Below are 16125 nucleotides of genomic sequence, written 5' to 3'. Positions count from 1 at the left end.
TGTGCAAGGTGGTGAGTGTTAGTAGCAGTGTAATATTTTCTAAAGGCGGGTCGCATTTCTATTGTGCAAGACCATAATTAACAGCTGGGCACTCGTTTCTTTTGTGCATGGTGGTTAAGCTATTAACCTGGTGCATTTCTATTGTGAAAAGTGCTGATTGAGACTAACTAGGTACATGTATTGTTACCTAACAGATCATTTCTATTGTGCAAGTTGATGGTTATCATTAATACCTGGGTATGCATTTCTATTGTGCAACGTGGCTGTTATCAATAACGGAGCGCAGATTTTGAACTGCATGGTGGTTACTAATAGCTGGTGATGCATTTCTATTGTGACGGTGGTGCTTTTGATGGAATGTTAGGTCGTCATTTCTATTGTGCAAGACAACCGCTGTCATTCATAACTAAGCGCGCGTTTCTCCCGAGCAAGTTGCTGACCTAATGCATCGCAGCAATCCCGAAACGTTCCTGACTTTGTGGCTCATTTCAAGTCTTCTTTCATCCCGTTCCTCCACCGTGCGCGCGTGCGCGTGCGCGTGCGCGTGCGCCTCGTTGTCCGCAAGGCGAGCGTGTGTAAACGGCGGAGATGACGTGTGTTTAAACACGAGGCCTGCGGGCTGCTGCTCTCATTGCTTTTGTTTTTACGCATCCTCCTCGCTTCCCATTCGGTCCTCCTCCTCAATCTTCTTTCTTTTTCTCTCTCTCTCTTTTTGACTGGTCTCCTCCGCCGCCCCAATTCTCATTTCACACCACAACATCATCTCGCTTCATCCCGATTTTTTTCCTTCTTGCTCTCGTTGGCCTCGTCTGGCCTTTTAATGGCCCCCGCACACTCTCCTTCTTCTCCTCCCTCGCCGCTGTGGGAATGTAGCGGATGCCGTCGAGTGTTGTCCCGTGTCCCCCGGCAACAGCCCCCCCCCCCACCCCCTGCCCCCCCAACCCCTTCGCTTAAATACAAGGAGCTGAATGACATCACACACACATTCATACCACAGCGTGGACACTTCCCCAAATGGGATTAGATTGTGCCACCCTTGCGCATTTTTCACATTTGCGGACGTGCTGAACCCGGGGACGAAGCCAGCGCACGTTTGGCAACGGCAGAAGCGTCATTTGTGACTTCCGGGGAGGAAAACGAGACTTCCGGGAGGGTGGGGGGACAATGGCTTGCTTGTTAAGGGACGCTTGTGTCTTTTCCATCAGTGTTTATTATTTTTTGTCGTTTTGTTTTACTTTTTTTATTTATTTTGTGTTTAAAATATTTATGTTGTAAATTTTATTTTTGTGTAATATGGAATAATATTGCAGAAACGTTTTTTTGTCTAAATTGTTTTTATTATGTTAATTTTTCCAACATTTTTGTACTTCAATTTTTGCTTTTATTGTCATTTTTAAGCCAATATATTTTGTATTTCAGGCTAACATTGTGTCTTATTTTATTATTTAAGTAGTTTTGTCAATTATTTTTGTATTGAATTTATTTTGGGAATTTTTTCAATTTGTCTCAAATGCATGTTTTTTTTTGGGGGGGGGGGGGGGTCGCTACATCTGTGTTGCACCTTTTGTATACTTGCATGTTAACGTTTGTGGCTGACGTTGAGGAGGAAAAGGTTATCCGTCTTTATCTTGCGCTTTTTGCCATCTCGTCTTTTATCTTCATGTTTTTCTCATCAGATGGGGAAAAAAAAAAAAGCCTTCATCCCGCTTTTTCTCATTCATCCATTTTGTGTCCGCCTCTCGCAGACATTCGTCCGCCTGCCACCGTCCTCCCCCTCTCGCGGGAGAAAAAAAACATTCGTGTGAGAGAGCGAGATCTAAATGATTTTCTATTAGCGCCTGCGTCTGTTAACAGCGTTTCCATTTGATGACGCTAATCAAATTGAAAACCTTCATCTGGCCTTGCAACCCTGAAAGCGCTTCTCGCTTTTATGCGAGCGTTCACGTACGCGCGTGTAAAAATCAATAGTCTGCCGTTTTGCGGTCATCGTAAACAAGTGTCCAATCTGAGGCGCTCTGATTTCTTCCCATAGCAGATAATGGAAATAGAAATAAGTGCCGCGATCGACGGGGGTGTTCGGGACCGGGTCGGACCGCCGCAAACAAACCTCCATGAAGAATTGACGCCCTACAGAAGCAGATTGCCAGCACGGCAATGTGCCACGTGGTTGGAGGAACACAACGTTGTGGACATTCCTGAGCTGAATTTGGGGCCCACGACATCTCCTGCCTGCTGCAAAATGATTGGCTGCTCCAATCACATCGCAAAGCGTGGGAATCCTAAAAAACATATCAACTCCTCTCCAGCACATCAGTACGGCACTAATAAAAAAAATCGGTGAATAATTGTGCCAATTGAAATTCATAGGGTGGGGAAAAAAATTAACATGATAATATCCATCCATCCATCCATTTTCTTAACTGCTTGTCCTCACAAGGGTTGCGGGGGGGCACTGGAGCCTATATGATAACTTAACCCCCCCCAAAAAAAATTTTTTTAGGGGAAAGCACTTCCAAAATTTTTATTTAAAAAAAAATTATATATATATATATATATATATATATATATATATATATATATATATATATATATGCCATGCCCCCCAAAAATCTTTTAAACATTTAAAAATAAATATCAATAAATTATAAAATGAATCCCCAAAAATCTTTTTAAAAAATCATTTAAAATTCTGATTTTAAAAACGATAAAATTAACCCTGAAACAATCTTTTAAAACACTTTAAAATTATAATAAAAATGACTTATCCCTTTTTTTCAATTCTTCAAACTATAAAATAAATCCCCAAAAAATCTTTATATATATTTAAAAAAAAAAAAAAAAAATCATAATTTAAAACAATTACAAAATGAAACCTCAAAAAATGTTTAAAAAACAAAACACTGATCAACATTCACTACAAGTCTTTTGTGGCAATAAGAAGAACGTTTTTGGTGTGCCAGACGACACAGACGTACGCATACACACTATGATCGCACACACCTTATTATCCCCGCCCCTTTTGTTGACAGTTTAGGTGTGCTGCGGACAGGGTATCTGGACCCCCCCCACCCCCACCCCCACCCCCGCCCCAATAGGAACATCGTTTGGGAATTGCCTTTTTCCTTCCTCATCTCTGAAATCAAGGCGCCATTTAGTGATTTGGAAACATATGCCAACCTGCAAATGGCCACGTGCAGGGTTCGACGTGCAAGTTGTTGCTGCCCTGTTTGTGTTCCATGCACGACGGCGACATTAAAACGTACCAGGACGTCATTCCAAATGTCACGTTGAAATTCTGTCGTGCAGCTGTTTGTTGTTGTTGATGTTGTTGTTGTTGTTGTTCTTGAAACAAACGCAATAAAATTGAGAGATTGTGCGGCCAGCAACATTTCATCAACGTAGCTTTTAAATCACTAAAACACGCGCGCGCGCATACGTGCGCGCGCGTGGTCATTACTCGCACACGCTGACAAATGATGTCAGATTAAAATTCAATGTTAATCCATTATGAGTCCCATCTGAGTCATCTTGTCGTGATAATGATGCACCGTGCACACGCACGCACGCGCACACACACACAAAACAGGAGGTGACAACACCTCAAAAAAAAAAACACCCCAACCTGGGAAAGAAGTAGAAGTAAAATTGCTGCTTGCCAAATGCGGAATCCAGATCAGAACCGAATTCAATTTTGCACGCACTTATAGCACACAAAAATGTACAGATTGGTCACCTGCGAAATCCTTTACCACACCAGAATTAGCTTGTGGCTAATAGGATGCTACATAAAGACTAGAAATCAATGAAATGCAAATGAGGATTGAAGTGTGTAAACCTGCGAAATTGGTTGCCACATTCACACGCCTGTCAAAAGCGAATCTGGTTACAAACTGAATTCAACTTGATTTGATCCTAATTACTTGTCATGTTTACATTGCTGCACAAAGCGAATCTGCTTCCAAACTGGATTCAACTTGACGTCATGTTTACACTGCAAGCGAGGCACAATAATGTAGATGGAAACCAAATGAAGTTTCCCTTCATAAGGATTGGGCAGAAATTGATTTTGAATCCACCAAGATTTTTTTGAAACTGTAAAAACTGTAAAGATTACAAAGCAAAGCAATTCTGCAAATCCAAACAGGTTCGAGTCAATTAGACGAAGACAAATTAGCCAATTCAAACGAGCAGCCGAGCCAAAATGGACCTCAGATGTTCCTGATTTTATATTTGGTGACTCAACTTATTTTTTTTGTGCCAACTCAGCCCCAGCTGTTCAGTGCGCCCCCCCCCCCCCCCCCCCGACTAAACCTCAGTGTCCAAAGACCCCCCCCCCCCTCCCTTCCCCCCGTGTAATCGCTGCACTCTTTTCCTGTCTCGAGCCAGCGAACATCAGCACGTCCCGTTAAGTCTTCACCGGACCGTGAGCCGGGTTTGATTAACACGCTTGCACATGTGCGCACACGCACACAACAGAGGTGGCGGAAACGCTCGCGCTCTGCATTCAAGTACGAGTACGCGAGTAAATAATGAATTAAAAGTAAAACGTGCAGACCTTGAAATGTACTAAAAGGACAGCAGAAAAGTACAAAAGTACTCTTTCTTACTCTTTGTTTGAAGTACAAATATTTGTGACTAAAACAATCGGGTAAAAATATTTGCGTTGATTTGAACTCTTATGCTTAAAAGGTAGCAAATGCAAATTAGCGAGTTTCTGCACATTTGCGCCCCCTCTGGCCAAAAGCAGAATGGAAGCCAGAGACGTACGTTAGCGGTCGATTTATTATGATTTTGACACACTTTTATATCCGCTGTCGCGCGCACACACACGTCCTTCCACGGTCTCGTCCGCACCCCCCCCGAACACTTCCGCTTTGCCAGCGCGTCCGCGGAGCGAGAGTGAGACGGAAGAAGTTTCCTTCCTGAACACCCCGTCATTATTTCGCTGTACAGAAAAATGCGGGCAGCCGCCGTTGAGCCGCAGTCGTGTCCATTATACAATTCTTAAAACATGTGTGGGTGCAAAATAGGGTGATTTTAACAATTTGCCTCAATATTGCGACGTGCACCTTTAAGTGAAAGTAAAGAAATGTATTAATGGACAAAAGAAAAACTTTTTTTTTTTTGGGGGGGGGGGGCGTATTTATATGTTTGTTAATGCTAGAGCACACAGAAGGCTTTGTTGCAGCCAAGCAATGGTAATTATTTATTTTTTAAATGGCCAGCAGGTGGCAGCAGAGTATAAGAAATCAACCAGGGCCAAACAAGCTCTTTTTGCCAGTGTTGTCAACAGCAATGTGAATAACTTTGGAACTGCAAAATGGAAACCGATAAAAACATACTTTTTGGACTTCAGTAAAAGCTTTTAAAATTGAAATGTACACAAGTACAAAAATAAAACTGAACTTTTACTGTCAGTTATGAGGGGTGGCAAAAGCAGTCTTTGTATCGAGGTAGCAGTGCAGATGCAGTACTTGTGTAAAAAAAATAAAATTAAAAAAAAAGGGAAGAAAAAAAAAAAAGCAATTTGGCTGATCTCTCGCCACCCGCAGGATATCGAGTCGAGATCGAACAAAATGAGCATCAAAAATACAAAAAAGACAAAGACCAGAAAACAAACATTTGCTTGGAGCTTTTTCTTGTTGTTTAGTAATCAGCAGTCCGACGTGGTTTCGTTAGTTTCACCGCAAACACTCGTTTTGGACCAAAAAAATAAAGAATAGCGACTTTGATTCAAACATTTTGCTTTTGGGAAACCTCAAACGAGGAAAGAACAAAAACAAGACTTTTTATGTCCAACTTGTCATCTATTTGCAAGCAGGAAACGCCGTTTAGCATCAGAGGGTTCTTCGCTGGTGGACGCTTGGAATGATAAATAGAAACGTCCACAGCTGCCAAGGACTAAAGTCTTTTGGTTTGTTTTTACTCCCAAATGTATAAAATCTCCATTTTCAAGATAAAAAAAAAAACACTGGACAAAGTATATATTATATATTTCCATATTTTTTATATTTTCAAATGCAGGGAGCAAAAGTAAAAAATAAATATTCAAGTACGAGAAAGACACCTGAAAAATTGTATGCAAGTACAATAACAAAGTAAATGTACTTGATTACTTCCCACAATCCACGCACAAGAACCTCACAAACGGCACATGCAAAAATCTCTGCCAAACGCACACAAATACACACAAACGTCACATGGGACCACGTGACAACAACGACGTCAGTGGCCTGAGCTCGTACCAATTTGCCGTAATCGTGCTTTTGTGTGCATTTCAATCACTGACGTGATAAAAAGCCTTGTGGTACGTCGTGGCTCGGTCCAAATGACCCACTTTCAAGTTAAAGATCAAATGTTAGCTTTTAGCCAGCAAACTTGGCACCAACAGAGAATGGAAAAAAAAAACGCTGAATTTCGACACATTTGCAATGAAAGCAGTTAAGATGCTTTCAAAACGTTGAGCAAAAACCGGGTCAAATTGACCCAACATTATTTATTGTTTTTGCTATAAAACCTCAGATCAACAGAATAAGAGACGGTTACATTTGATTTATGTGTAATGAAAATGCTTAACAATATGTATTGGGGTTGGTTTTGGAATATTAAACATTCCGGGTCAAATTGACCCATTTGGTGAGTGAAACAGTATAAATATTAGTATGAGACCTCTCATTGGTGGACAAATAAAATGTTTTATGTTTGACATATTTTCGATTAAACGGTAAATGTTTATTGTACTACTTTTAGAAAATTTTACAGAGCGTGGGTCAATTTGACCCATTTAAAATTTTAAAGATACAAATGATGAGTAGTTTTTTTTGCTATGAAACTTCTCAGCAATTAAAATGGTTCACTTTTGCCATATTTTCAATGACAAATGGTTACTATTGTTTATTGGAATGCTTTTGGAACATTTAACTTTAACCCGAGCTACTCATGGGACATTGCAAGAAGTATAAATAGTAGCGTTTCATGATTATTTATTTTATTTTTTCAAGATTCATTTGAAATATCTGCCATGTGTTTTTATCATTTAGCCCCCGGGAACCTCATTGTTGTTCCTGAGAAACAGCAGAGTCAAAGTCAATGTCGGCATTTGCGCATTTACTTTTGGGACTGTGACAGCTGAAGTAAAAGCTTTTTCTGCTTGATTTTTACACAGAAACGTTTTCAAAAGGCAGCAAAAGCCCACAGATGACTCGACAAAACTTGTGAAATTCATCCCAAAGTGGCACGTGTTGCATATGGAGGCTTCACTTCAACGCAACGACTCGCTAAGCATTCAAACGCACAACAATAAAGACGTTTTGTTCTTTTCAAAAGAAGAAGAAGAAAAACTTTTCGTACCTCCCCACAGGACGAGCAGCAGCGTCCCCCACAAGCGCGCGCGTCCTCCGGCTGCTGCCGCTCCAGTCGCCCGGGGAGCCTCCATCCTGCCTCGGGCCGAGGCCACGCGATTCACCCCCGGCGAGGGCGCCCGATTCCGGGGTGAGGGAAGGAAACGCGCCTCGCCTCGCCTCGCCTCGCCTCGTCTCGTCGCTGGCTCGTGACCCGAGCGGCGACTACGGCGAGCTGCAAGGCGACGTCAGCGACCTCATGGCGGACTCGAAGTGCAAGTGATTAGGATCCGAAATCGGGGGGCGGGGAAAGTGGAACAGGGAAGGCGCGTCAATTGCTCATTCTTTGCTCTTACGATCCCAAGTTTCAACACCTGCGAGCAAGTTTAGATGACAAATAATAATAATAATAATAATACATAAATAAAGCAAGTCCAGTCTTCAACTCCCGCAAAAAAAAGTGAGTCACGTGATTTGAATAAATCCAAAGGGGTTCTCGGTGGTGATGGTGATGATGATGATGATGAAGATGATGCGCTCCTCCTCGCCACCCAGCAGACACTGCGCTGCTCCAGCGCGGGGCTCTGACTATAACTCTGTGCGCGTGTGTAAGAGGGAGAGACTGTGTGTGAGTGTGCGTGTGAGTGTGTGTGCGTGAGTGTGTTGGGGGGGGGGGGGGGGGTCGGGGTATCAAGTTGAGAGTGGATCGGACGAGGGAAGCAGGAGGAGGAAGAGGGGGAGGAAGAGGAGGGTGCATGTGGTGATGAGTGGGGCGGGATTTGGCAATTTGACTGACATTTAAGACTGGGGGGGCGAAGGGGGGGCGAAGGGGTTACTTGCTTACTCAGCAATATTTCATATATTTGTTTATACGCATTCCATAGTAATAGTATATGCAGCATGCTCATTGTTTAATATTCAAGAATTGTGATTAGTATACGTGTACAGTATTTTGTGTTCGACACGTATAACGTTTGGCTTCTGTATTATATTTAATTAACATTCAATTATCTTCATCATCGTTTTATTGTATTCTCTGTCATCTTTGTATTATGCTTAATTGCACTCATATTTATGTAATGGTCCTATATAGTTCTCTATATTATTATGAATATACATATATGGGTTTTATTTTTATAATTTTGATTGGTAGTTTTTAACATGTATGTTATATTTAGGTATTTCATTTCAAAATAAAAAACATTTTGTAATACTATTTAGTTAAAATTCTTTTAAAAAACGATTTTAATTTATGTATTTTTTATTATTATGTTTTAATTGATTTTACTTGTATTTTAATTGACACTTGAAATGTATTACAATTTTATCATAGATGCAGGAATTTTATTTTAAATTTATTTTTTTATTATTTTATTTTAACATTCTTTTTTCTATTGGTAGTATAGGGCCTATAGGTTTTTCTTTTTTTTTTTCTTTTTTTTTTAATCATTCTTTAATTAGAAATAAATGTTATATATTTTTTTATCATTCTTTAATTATAAATAAATGTTTAGCAAAGCTATGTGTTACATTTCTAATTTTATATTTTACCAATAACATGTAATTTGTGGTCATATTTTTGGAAGATCTCTTTAAATCATTAATTTGAAAAGTCTAAACACGTCCCCAGTCACGCGTCCATTAAAGATCAATAAGACAATCGAGTCTTCAGGAATGCGTGCGCGTGCACGAGTGGCGTGCGTGCCCTCCGTGTATTATTCATCCACTGACACGCGCGACACCTGTTCTCCGTGTAATCGATAGACTCCCCTGCCGCACGCGCACCACGTGGCCGCGCTCCGGAGAACCACTTTGTAATAAAACGCATCCACTTTCAATTGACTCGCACTCGCGTGTGCACGCGCGCACGCATGTGGGTTGACTCTGGGGAATCTTTTTGAGAGGAGCGAGCGCGCCCCCTGGTGGCCATCGGGTGTGCAAGCAATCTTCGTCTTGTTTAATTAGTCACAGAAGGAAAGTGTTTATTTGTTTTGTGTGTTGTTGTTTTTTTTTGGGGGGGGGGGGGTTAACAGCCTACTGTAGTATCCACGTGTTTGACTTGTGCCTTTAAGGGGCGTGGCCAAGTGAGTCCAGTTGGCTGGCCATCTAAGTAAGAGTGTCTTCTTCTTGCCAGTGTTTTCATTTCAAGTCTCCTTTTCATTTTTAGGAATAAAGACAGAAAAATACTTGAAAGGTGTGCTTTAATGAGTTTAAAAGTGTTGTAAGCATGTGGGAGGAGGGCAAACATTTTTTAAATGTTTTTCTTTATGGCCTCAGAGGCTGGATGGGAAAAAAAAAAGGCACCTGCAAATGGCTAAAATGGCCGACTTCCTGTGAGTTTGGTTTATTGAAACTTTTTTGTGGGTCTGCTCACGATTGCCATGTCAACCACATTTCATCAGTGAAACGTGTTTCAGAGGCAGAATTTTCAAAAACTCTCTGGAAAGACTTTGTTATCGTATAGGACGTATATTTTATTATTTGAGATGATTTATTCTTTGATCCGTTACCGTAGCAACAGGAACGCCTCCGAATGACTGGCAGGACCGAGCTGGAGCGTCTGTCATTCAAATAAAAACTTGGACCTTGCCGGAGGTTTCTGCCACCATTTTCGTTTCAATTTGTGCCTCAAACGGTCAACCTTACACTGCGGGGCGACAGTAAAGAGGAGGGCGGCCATTTTGAGTTTGGCTTACGGACGACTTGAAAAGTGCGTCGTCATCTCTTATCACAAATCTATGCCGGGTTATGACCAACGACGGTGATGGATGACTTCTTTTTCCAATGCGTAATGAATGAGCATTATGCAAATCGCTATCAAGTACTCAGATTGATCACTGGAGTTGAGGTTTTTATTTTTAATGATGTAATTCATTCGTTTTTTGATATTAATACAGCAGTTGAAATAAACAAACAACAAGCTATTCCAACGATTACGACGACTATTCACAAGTGATTTGGCACAGTTTTTAATCATTCAGCAGGACTTCGAAAGACGACATTTGGTAGACTCATCGAACATGAGCGGACCCACAAAAAAAGTCTCAAGAAGTCACACACAAAATGACACCGGATGTCAGCCATTGTGGTTTCAAAAAGCCACTCCAAGATCATTTGGGTCGTTTTGTCAGGTCCAAAAAAACGCTAATTACAGAGTTTTTGAAAATTCAGCCCCCAAAACCAGTTTGACATTGAAACATACAATTTGGTAGACTCATCGAGCATGAGCGGACCCACAAAAAAAGTCGTAAACAACCAAACCCAAAAGACATGTGAAGTCTGCCATTTTGCTTTGAAATGGTCATTTTGGGTTTCAAATTCTTCTGGGTTCGTTGCTGTCGATCGTCCACTTCACATTTGGTCGCAATTCAACAACATCTCTGGGACGAATTCATCTTCGAGGGACTCCGGGAAAACGTCAATAAAATGGCGACTTGAAAACCAAAATGGCTGATTTTGTGTCCCTTTTCAGGCTTGGCTTCTTGAGACTTTCTTGTGGCTCGACTTAAAATAGACATGCTGGCAGTTTTTTTTTTTTAAACAGAACTGGCCTCGAGGGCTGAATTTGGAAAAAAAAAAAAAAAACTCCAGAGGGAGTTTGTCCACTGGAAATGACCAAAACAACTCGAAAATGACAACTTCAAACAAAAATGGCTGACTACCTTTGTAAACTTTTTTGGCGGGTCCACTCACGATGGACACGCTGATCAAATTTCACGCTGCTAAGTGGAACTGACTCGAGGGTCGGGAATTGTCCAAAACGACGGTAGTCGAGCTGCGACCGTTTCTTGATTTGTGGCAAGTCATCCAATTTTGCCGACCCGCCAAAACACGCAAGCATGAAAAGTCGACTTCTTCGCCATTTGGCTTTTTGGCTTTTCTGTCTGGCACACGCGCTTCAAATTATGAAATCTGTTCAGGGATTCCAAAATGGCCGCTCTGCCCTGGCAGGATTCTTCCGTTGCGTTAAACGTACTCGCGCGCGGGCCCGAAGAGAGAAAAGGTGACGTTCACAGCCGGCGGTTGCGACGTGTCGTGTCGTGTCGTAGTTGCTTGTTTCTGCGATTTTTGTGCAGCTCAAACTAGCGGAGACAAATTCTTTTGATGTTGATTTGATGATTTTTTTTTTGCAACTCGCTGTTCTAAAGCAACAAACAGCATCCACTTCTATGCCTTTCTGTGACTCTTCCAGTCCCTCTGGATCTTCGTTACAACCCGCTGATGACATGCTACGATCGGCGGCCACTTCTCGTCCGCAAGCTCGTCCACTTCGTCGATTGTTATGCGTCGTCCCGGTGTCACGATGTCAAAACGTGATGGAGACCAATGAAATGAATGGACGCCTTCGCAGCCATCACGGAAATTGTTCCACTCCCAACTTGCGTTCATTCCTAGCGGCAGATTGCGCGTGCGAGCAAACGCGGCGTGCCGTTTCGACATCACTCTTGACTTTGCCTGATGCGGATCAAACCACACTGTGGACACACGAGCGGCGAGCGGCCATGTTGGACAAGGCGCGCTCGTCGTCCCAATCGACCACCGGAGATCAATGACGGAGACGCTGGCCGCCGCCGCCGCCGCCGCCGCCGCCGCCGCCGCCGCCGCCGCCGCCCGTAGTGCGATTTACTGGGCCGCTCGGAAATCAATGCAAACAAGTGGGGCTAATTTGGACCATTTCATGTCAATTTGGCATCGACTCCTTCGCCAAACGCAGACACGGCAACACTTAATGATCGGACGCACGTCACTTTATTACACGCGGGCGAGGAATCTGAGGGAGAGGCAACACACACACACACACACACGCACACGCACACACACACACACACACACACACACACGCACACACAAAGCGGTGGTGTTGGCCATAAGTCTTGCCCCCGCTGATGCAGATTTCCATATTGGTTGCGTCAGAGGCCATTTTGTCGACAGGAGCGCGTGGATGGGTGGGGGGGGAGGGGGGTCGACGGGGGAAGAGATTGGATTGAGAACAAGCTTGACAAAAATGATTGACAGCAAATGTGGAAATCGAGAACGGAAAGTAAACACGATAGAAACAAATCTTAGAAAATTGTATAGTAGGCCGACAATAAAATCCAAGCAAAATGGCCGACTTCCTCAGGTCATCATCACAAGGCAGACGATGGAGGTCTTCGATGGGGGGGGGGTCTCGCACAGGTGGAGGCTCGGTTCGAGCTGCCCCGCAAGGTTTTTGCCGGGAATGTCAAACGTGGCTGAGAGGCTGCGAGCTGTGAAAGGGGAATCTGCGGAGATTATGACATCGCGTGCATGAGCGAGACCGCAGGGCAAACGTCCACGGGGAGAACCTCCACCAAGGATTTATTTCCAGTCACACCAACATCTGTTGGCCTAAACACCAAAATTGCAATATTCGAAATTGAACTGATGTTCACGTCGTCCCAAATTGTGTTTGTTTGGTGACTGCATTCCTTCAATTTCAAGCCAATGACGCCATTTTTTCTTTGTCCAATCAGATTTCAGCCTCAAAGTGTTGCAAAATCAAATGAATCTGCCTTCACTGTGTGAACAAGTGTGGAACTGCCAATGTGGAGTAAACAATACGTCGGTTCGAATGTGTTTGTGACGACATTCAAACGAATATGTTACAAAAAAAGAGCATTTTTTTCCCCATAATTAGGATTCAGCCTACATTATACACGTGATGGCGGCTGAAAGGTACTTGCAGGTTTTGGAGAAGCTTCGTAGTAAGAGTGTGCGGGTACGAGACTGGCCTGCCCGCAGTCCTGACCTGCAGCCATTAAAAATGTGGGGAGCAGAAAATACTTGGCGTTAGGGAACATTTGAACTGGTTCTGTTCCAAGACTCGGTACCTTGGAATCCATACCGGTACTCAACCGGCCTCGTTCTTCGCACGTGAAATCCTGAGCGAGGGGGGGGGGGGTGACGTCAGTACGCGGGTGCGTGTCACCTTCAAGCGCGACATGGAAAATCCTCAACTCTTCTACTCCCGCACGGTCTCAACTTTGAAAGACGTGCTTCGGAACCAAAACTTGGCACCGTTTAATTTGCCGTGAATCGGTGCTAGGAAGTACCGACCCAAATCGGTCCATACCGCAAAAAGTACCGTCTTTGGTACCCATTCCGACTTCGTCGTATTGACGAGAAATCTTCACCAATTCGTGTCCTCGCTTTCCAAATGTTGTTAAACGAAAAAGTGATGTAAACAAGACCTTGTGTCATCTTTTTTGGAATGTTGATCAGTTTGAACATGAAATGTCTTGTCTTTGTATTCAAATATAGACTGAAGATCATTTTCAAATCATTGTATTGTGTTTTTATTTCTCTTTAACACAATTTTGTTGGAATCGGGTTTGTGCGTTAGCTACGCATTTATTCTTTTTTTTTTTTACATCCGATCCGCGTGGTGAATTCTGATGGCCAAGCAAAATTAGGAGGTGAAAATGGCGGCTCCTCCCCCTGCTGGTGGAAAGGCTCGTTTCGGAAAGTTTGACAAAATGCGTCCGAGTCCGTTTCATCTCCTAAATATTCTCCCGGAAGATTTATTTGAATTAGGCGTGTTGTTCCTGATAGCTTCTTGAATCGATAAACAAATCCAAATAAACATAATAGACTCCGCGATGACATTAAATAAACACTTTATACATCGGGGTGCCGTTTTCTTCCCGACGCGTTCCCCTGTAAAAGTAAAACTAATCACCAAAGAGCGTTCGTCAATCTGTCTTTATTACCAACGCGCTCGCATACAAAGCGTCCTGGGCTGGATAACGATTCCAACAAACATCCAATTTGCCGGGACGATTACCCCGCTGAGAGGAGGTGGGAGGCGACTCATCAGCGAGATGCTAATAAAAAAAAAAGAATAATACATTTACACACACACACACACACACACGCGCGAGCGAGCGCCGCCGTAAATATTAATTCTCCACAGAAGCCCGTTGCGACCGGCAACTTAATTACACTAATTTCAATGTGATTGTGCCCCACAGGAGTGCAAAAACCGCAAACGCCAGCGCACACGCTTTGATACACAAACGCGAGCACACACATAATAAGCGTTCTTCGGCCCAAATGCTGAATTAAGAATATTGTCATGGCGGATCATTTCCCCCGTTAGGACCAAAGGCGGCAATTAGTCGTCGCAGCTAATCATTGAGTCGCTGTTGCAGATGTCATCTTCGCATTTGCAATTTTGCGCTCGTCCAGCCGCAAACATGAGGTACACGCCCACAGATAAAACTTGAAAACAATTCTTCAAAAACAAAAAAAGAGGCTTCAGAAGCCATCTCTTGCAACTTCCTGTTGATGGTAAATGTCCCCCCCCAAAAAACAACAACGTGGCTTTAAAAAGCACCACATTTTGCCTTGAAGTCTGCTAGCTAAATGCTAACTCATAATAAGAAACACCATAGGCAGGCTAATGTGTAGCTCCGGTTGTGTCACAGAATAACGCTTTAGTCTTTGAAAATGTTGTGATTGTGAACAGTCTCAAATGTCAAAATAAATCAACAACCTTTAAAAAAAAATAAAAATAATTACAGAATGACTTTTGCAGTACTATCATGCAATTGTGATAGCATAACAGTCACTTTAGTCAGGACTCTTAAGAGCACTGTAGCAACTTTGGACAACATGGAGCAATGGGAAGATGGTCTTGTATATGAAAAAAAAAAAAAAATCACATCAAGAATCTTAAAATGTCTTGAATGCAAGCCTTAAACTGCAGGGACTCTGTATATATTCTTTATCCTCTGCCAAGAATGACAAAAATGACAGTGTCTTACTTAAGAGCCGAGGCCCCCTGCTGGCCAAGGCCCACATTGCAAGAAGCAGCACAACGTCCATAAAACAAAAGCAAAAAATGGGCCAAAAACAGTTTGCAGGTTAGACAAAACTGTTTGTTTTTTGTTTTTGCAGTACAGGACTGTTAAGTGTCATTTTTGAATACTATTGAAATCAAAAAAATATTGAAAAATTAAATCAAGTAAAAAAAAATAGCATTTTTTTTAAATTAACAAAAAAAAAAAAGCAATACAAAAATATATTGTAAAAATATAAAAGAAAGGAAGGTGAGCATCTAAATGAAGGAAGCAGTGCTTAAAACATGCACACAAAATACTAACAAAATTAGAAAATAAGAAAAACGTTACGAATAAGAGGATAACAATTACAAAAACAAATACTACTAATCTAAACTACTACTAAATTACTGTTAGCCCACTTTTGTGATTTTTTGCACACAAAAAAAACTACACAAATCCATTAAATTCCAAGTATTAAAAACACACACACACCAACAAAACTGGTAACAATTTTTTTTGTTTTTTTTTTAAATGTGGAAATAAAATACAATAAAAAAATAATAATAATTAAAAAAAATACTACAAAATTAAAGTAAATGAAAACATACAGTACATGTAAGAAAAATAAAATTGTAAAAAAAAAAATATTTTATAAACGCAATCAGATTAAAAATGTGGAAAAATATGAAAAAAAAAACAGACTAAAAACATATTTTTTAAAAAGTAAATTATTTGACAAAATACAACAATAAAAATAAACAACATAAAAATTAAAAATGAATGAAAATTAATAATAATAATATATAAAAACAAATAAACATTACAAAAATAATTTACAAACACAAATAAAATTAATAATACATCAAAATAAAATAAAAATATATTTCTGAATAATGTTTTAAAAACTAAATCTAAATAAGGACAAAAAAATCATAAAAAATGTGCAAAGGCGGCACACAGATGGCAATAAAAAGTGAGGT

At 41.5% G+C, this 16125-nt stretch overlaps 1 protein-coding gene across 2 annotated transcripts in view; it reads right to left on the bottom strand.

Moving 5' to 3' along the window:
* LOC144048811 (transmembrane protein 132B) overlaps nucleotides 1-7901 on the bottom strand; it is a 126714-nt gene extending 118813 nt beyond the window's left edge. For both annotated transcript variants that reach the window (XM_077561191.1, XM_077561192.1), the window contains exon 1: nucleotides 7351-7901. In XM_077561191.1, coding sequence (XP_077417317.1) covers nucleotides 7351-7435 — 85 coding nt within the window. In that variant the 5' untranslated portion in view covers nucleotides 7436-7901. The remainder of the gene's footprint in view (nucleotides 1-7350) is intronic.
* Nucleotides 7902-16125: the final 8224 nt, after the last annotated feature.

This window comes from Vanacampus margaritifer, chromosome 3 (assembly GCF_051991255.1).
Source record: "Vanacampus margaritifer isolate UIUO_Vmar chromosome 3, RoL_Vmar_1.0, whole genome shotgun sequence".
In the NCBI taxonomy this organism is placed as follows: Eukaryota; Metazoa; Chordata; class Actinopteri; order Syngnathiformes; family Syngnathidae; genus Vanacampus; species Vanacampus margaritifer.
The sequence above is the reverse complement of the archived record's forward strand: the minus strand, read 5'-3'. Positions and strand labels throughout refer to the sequence as shown.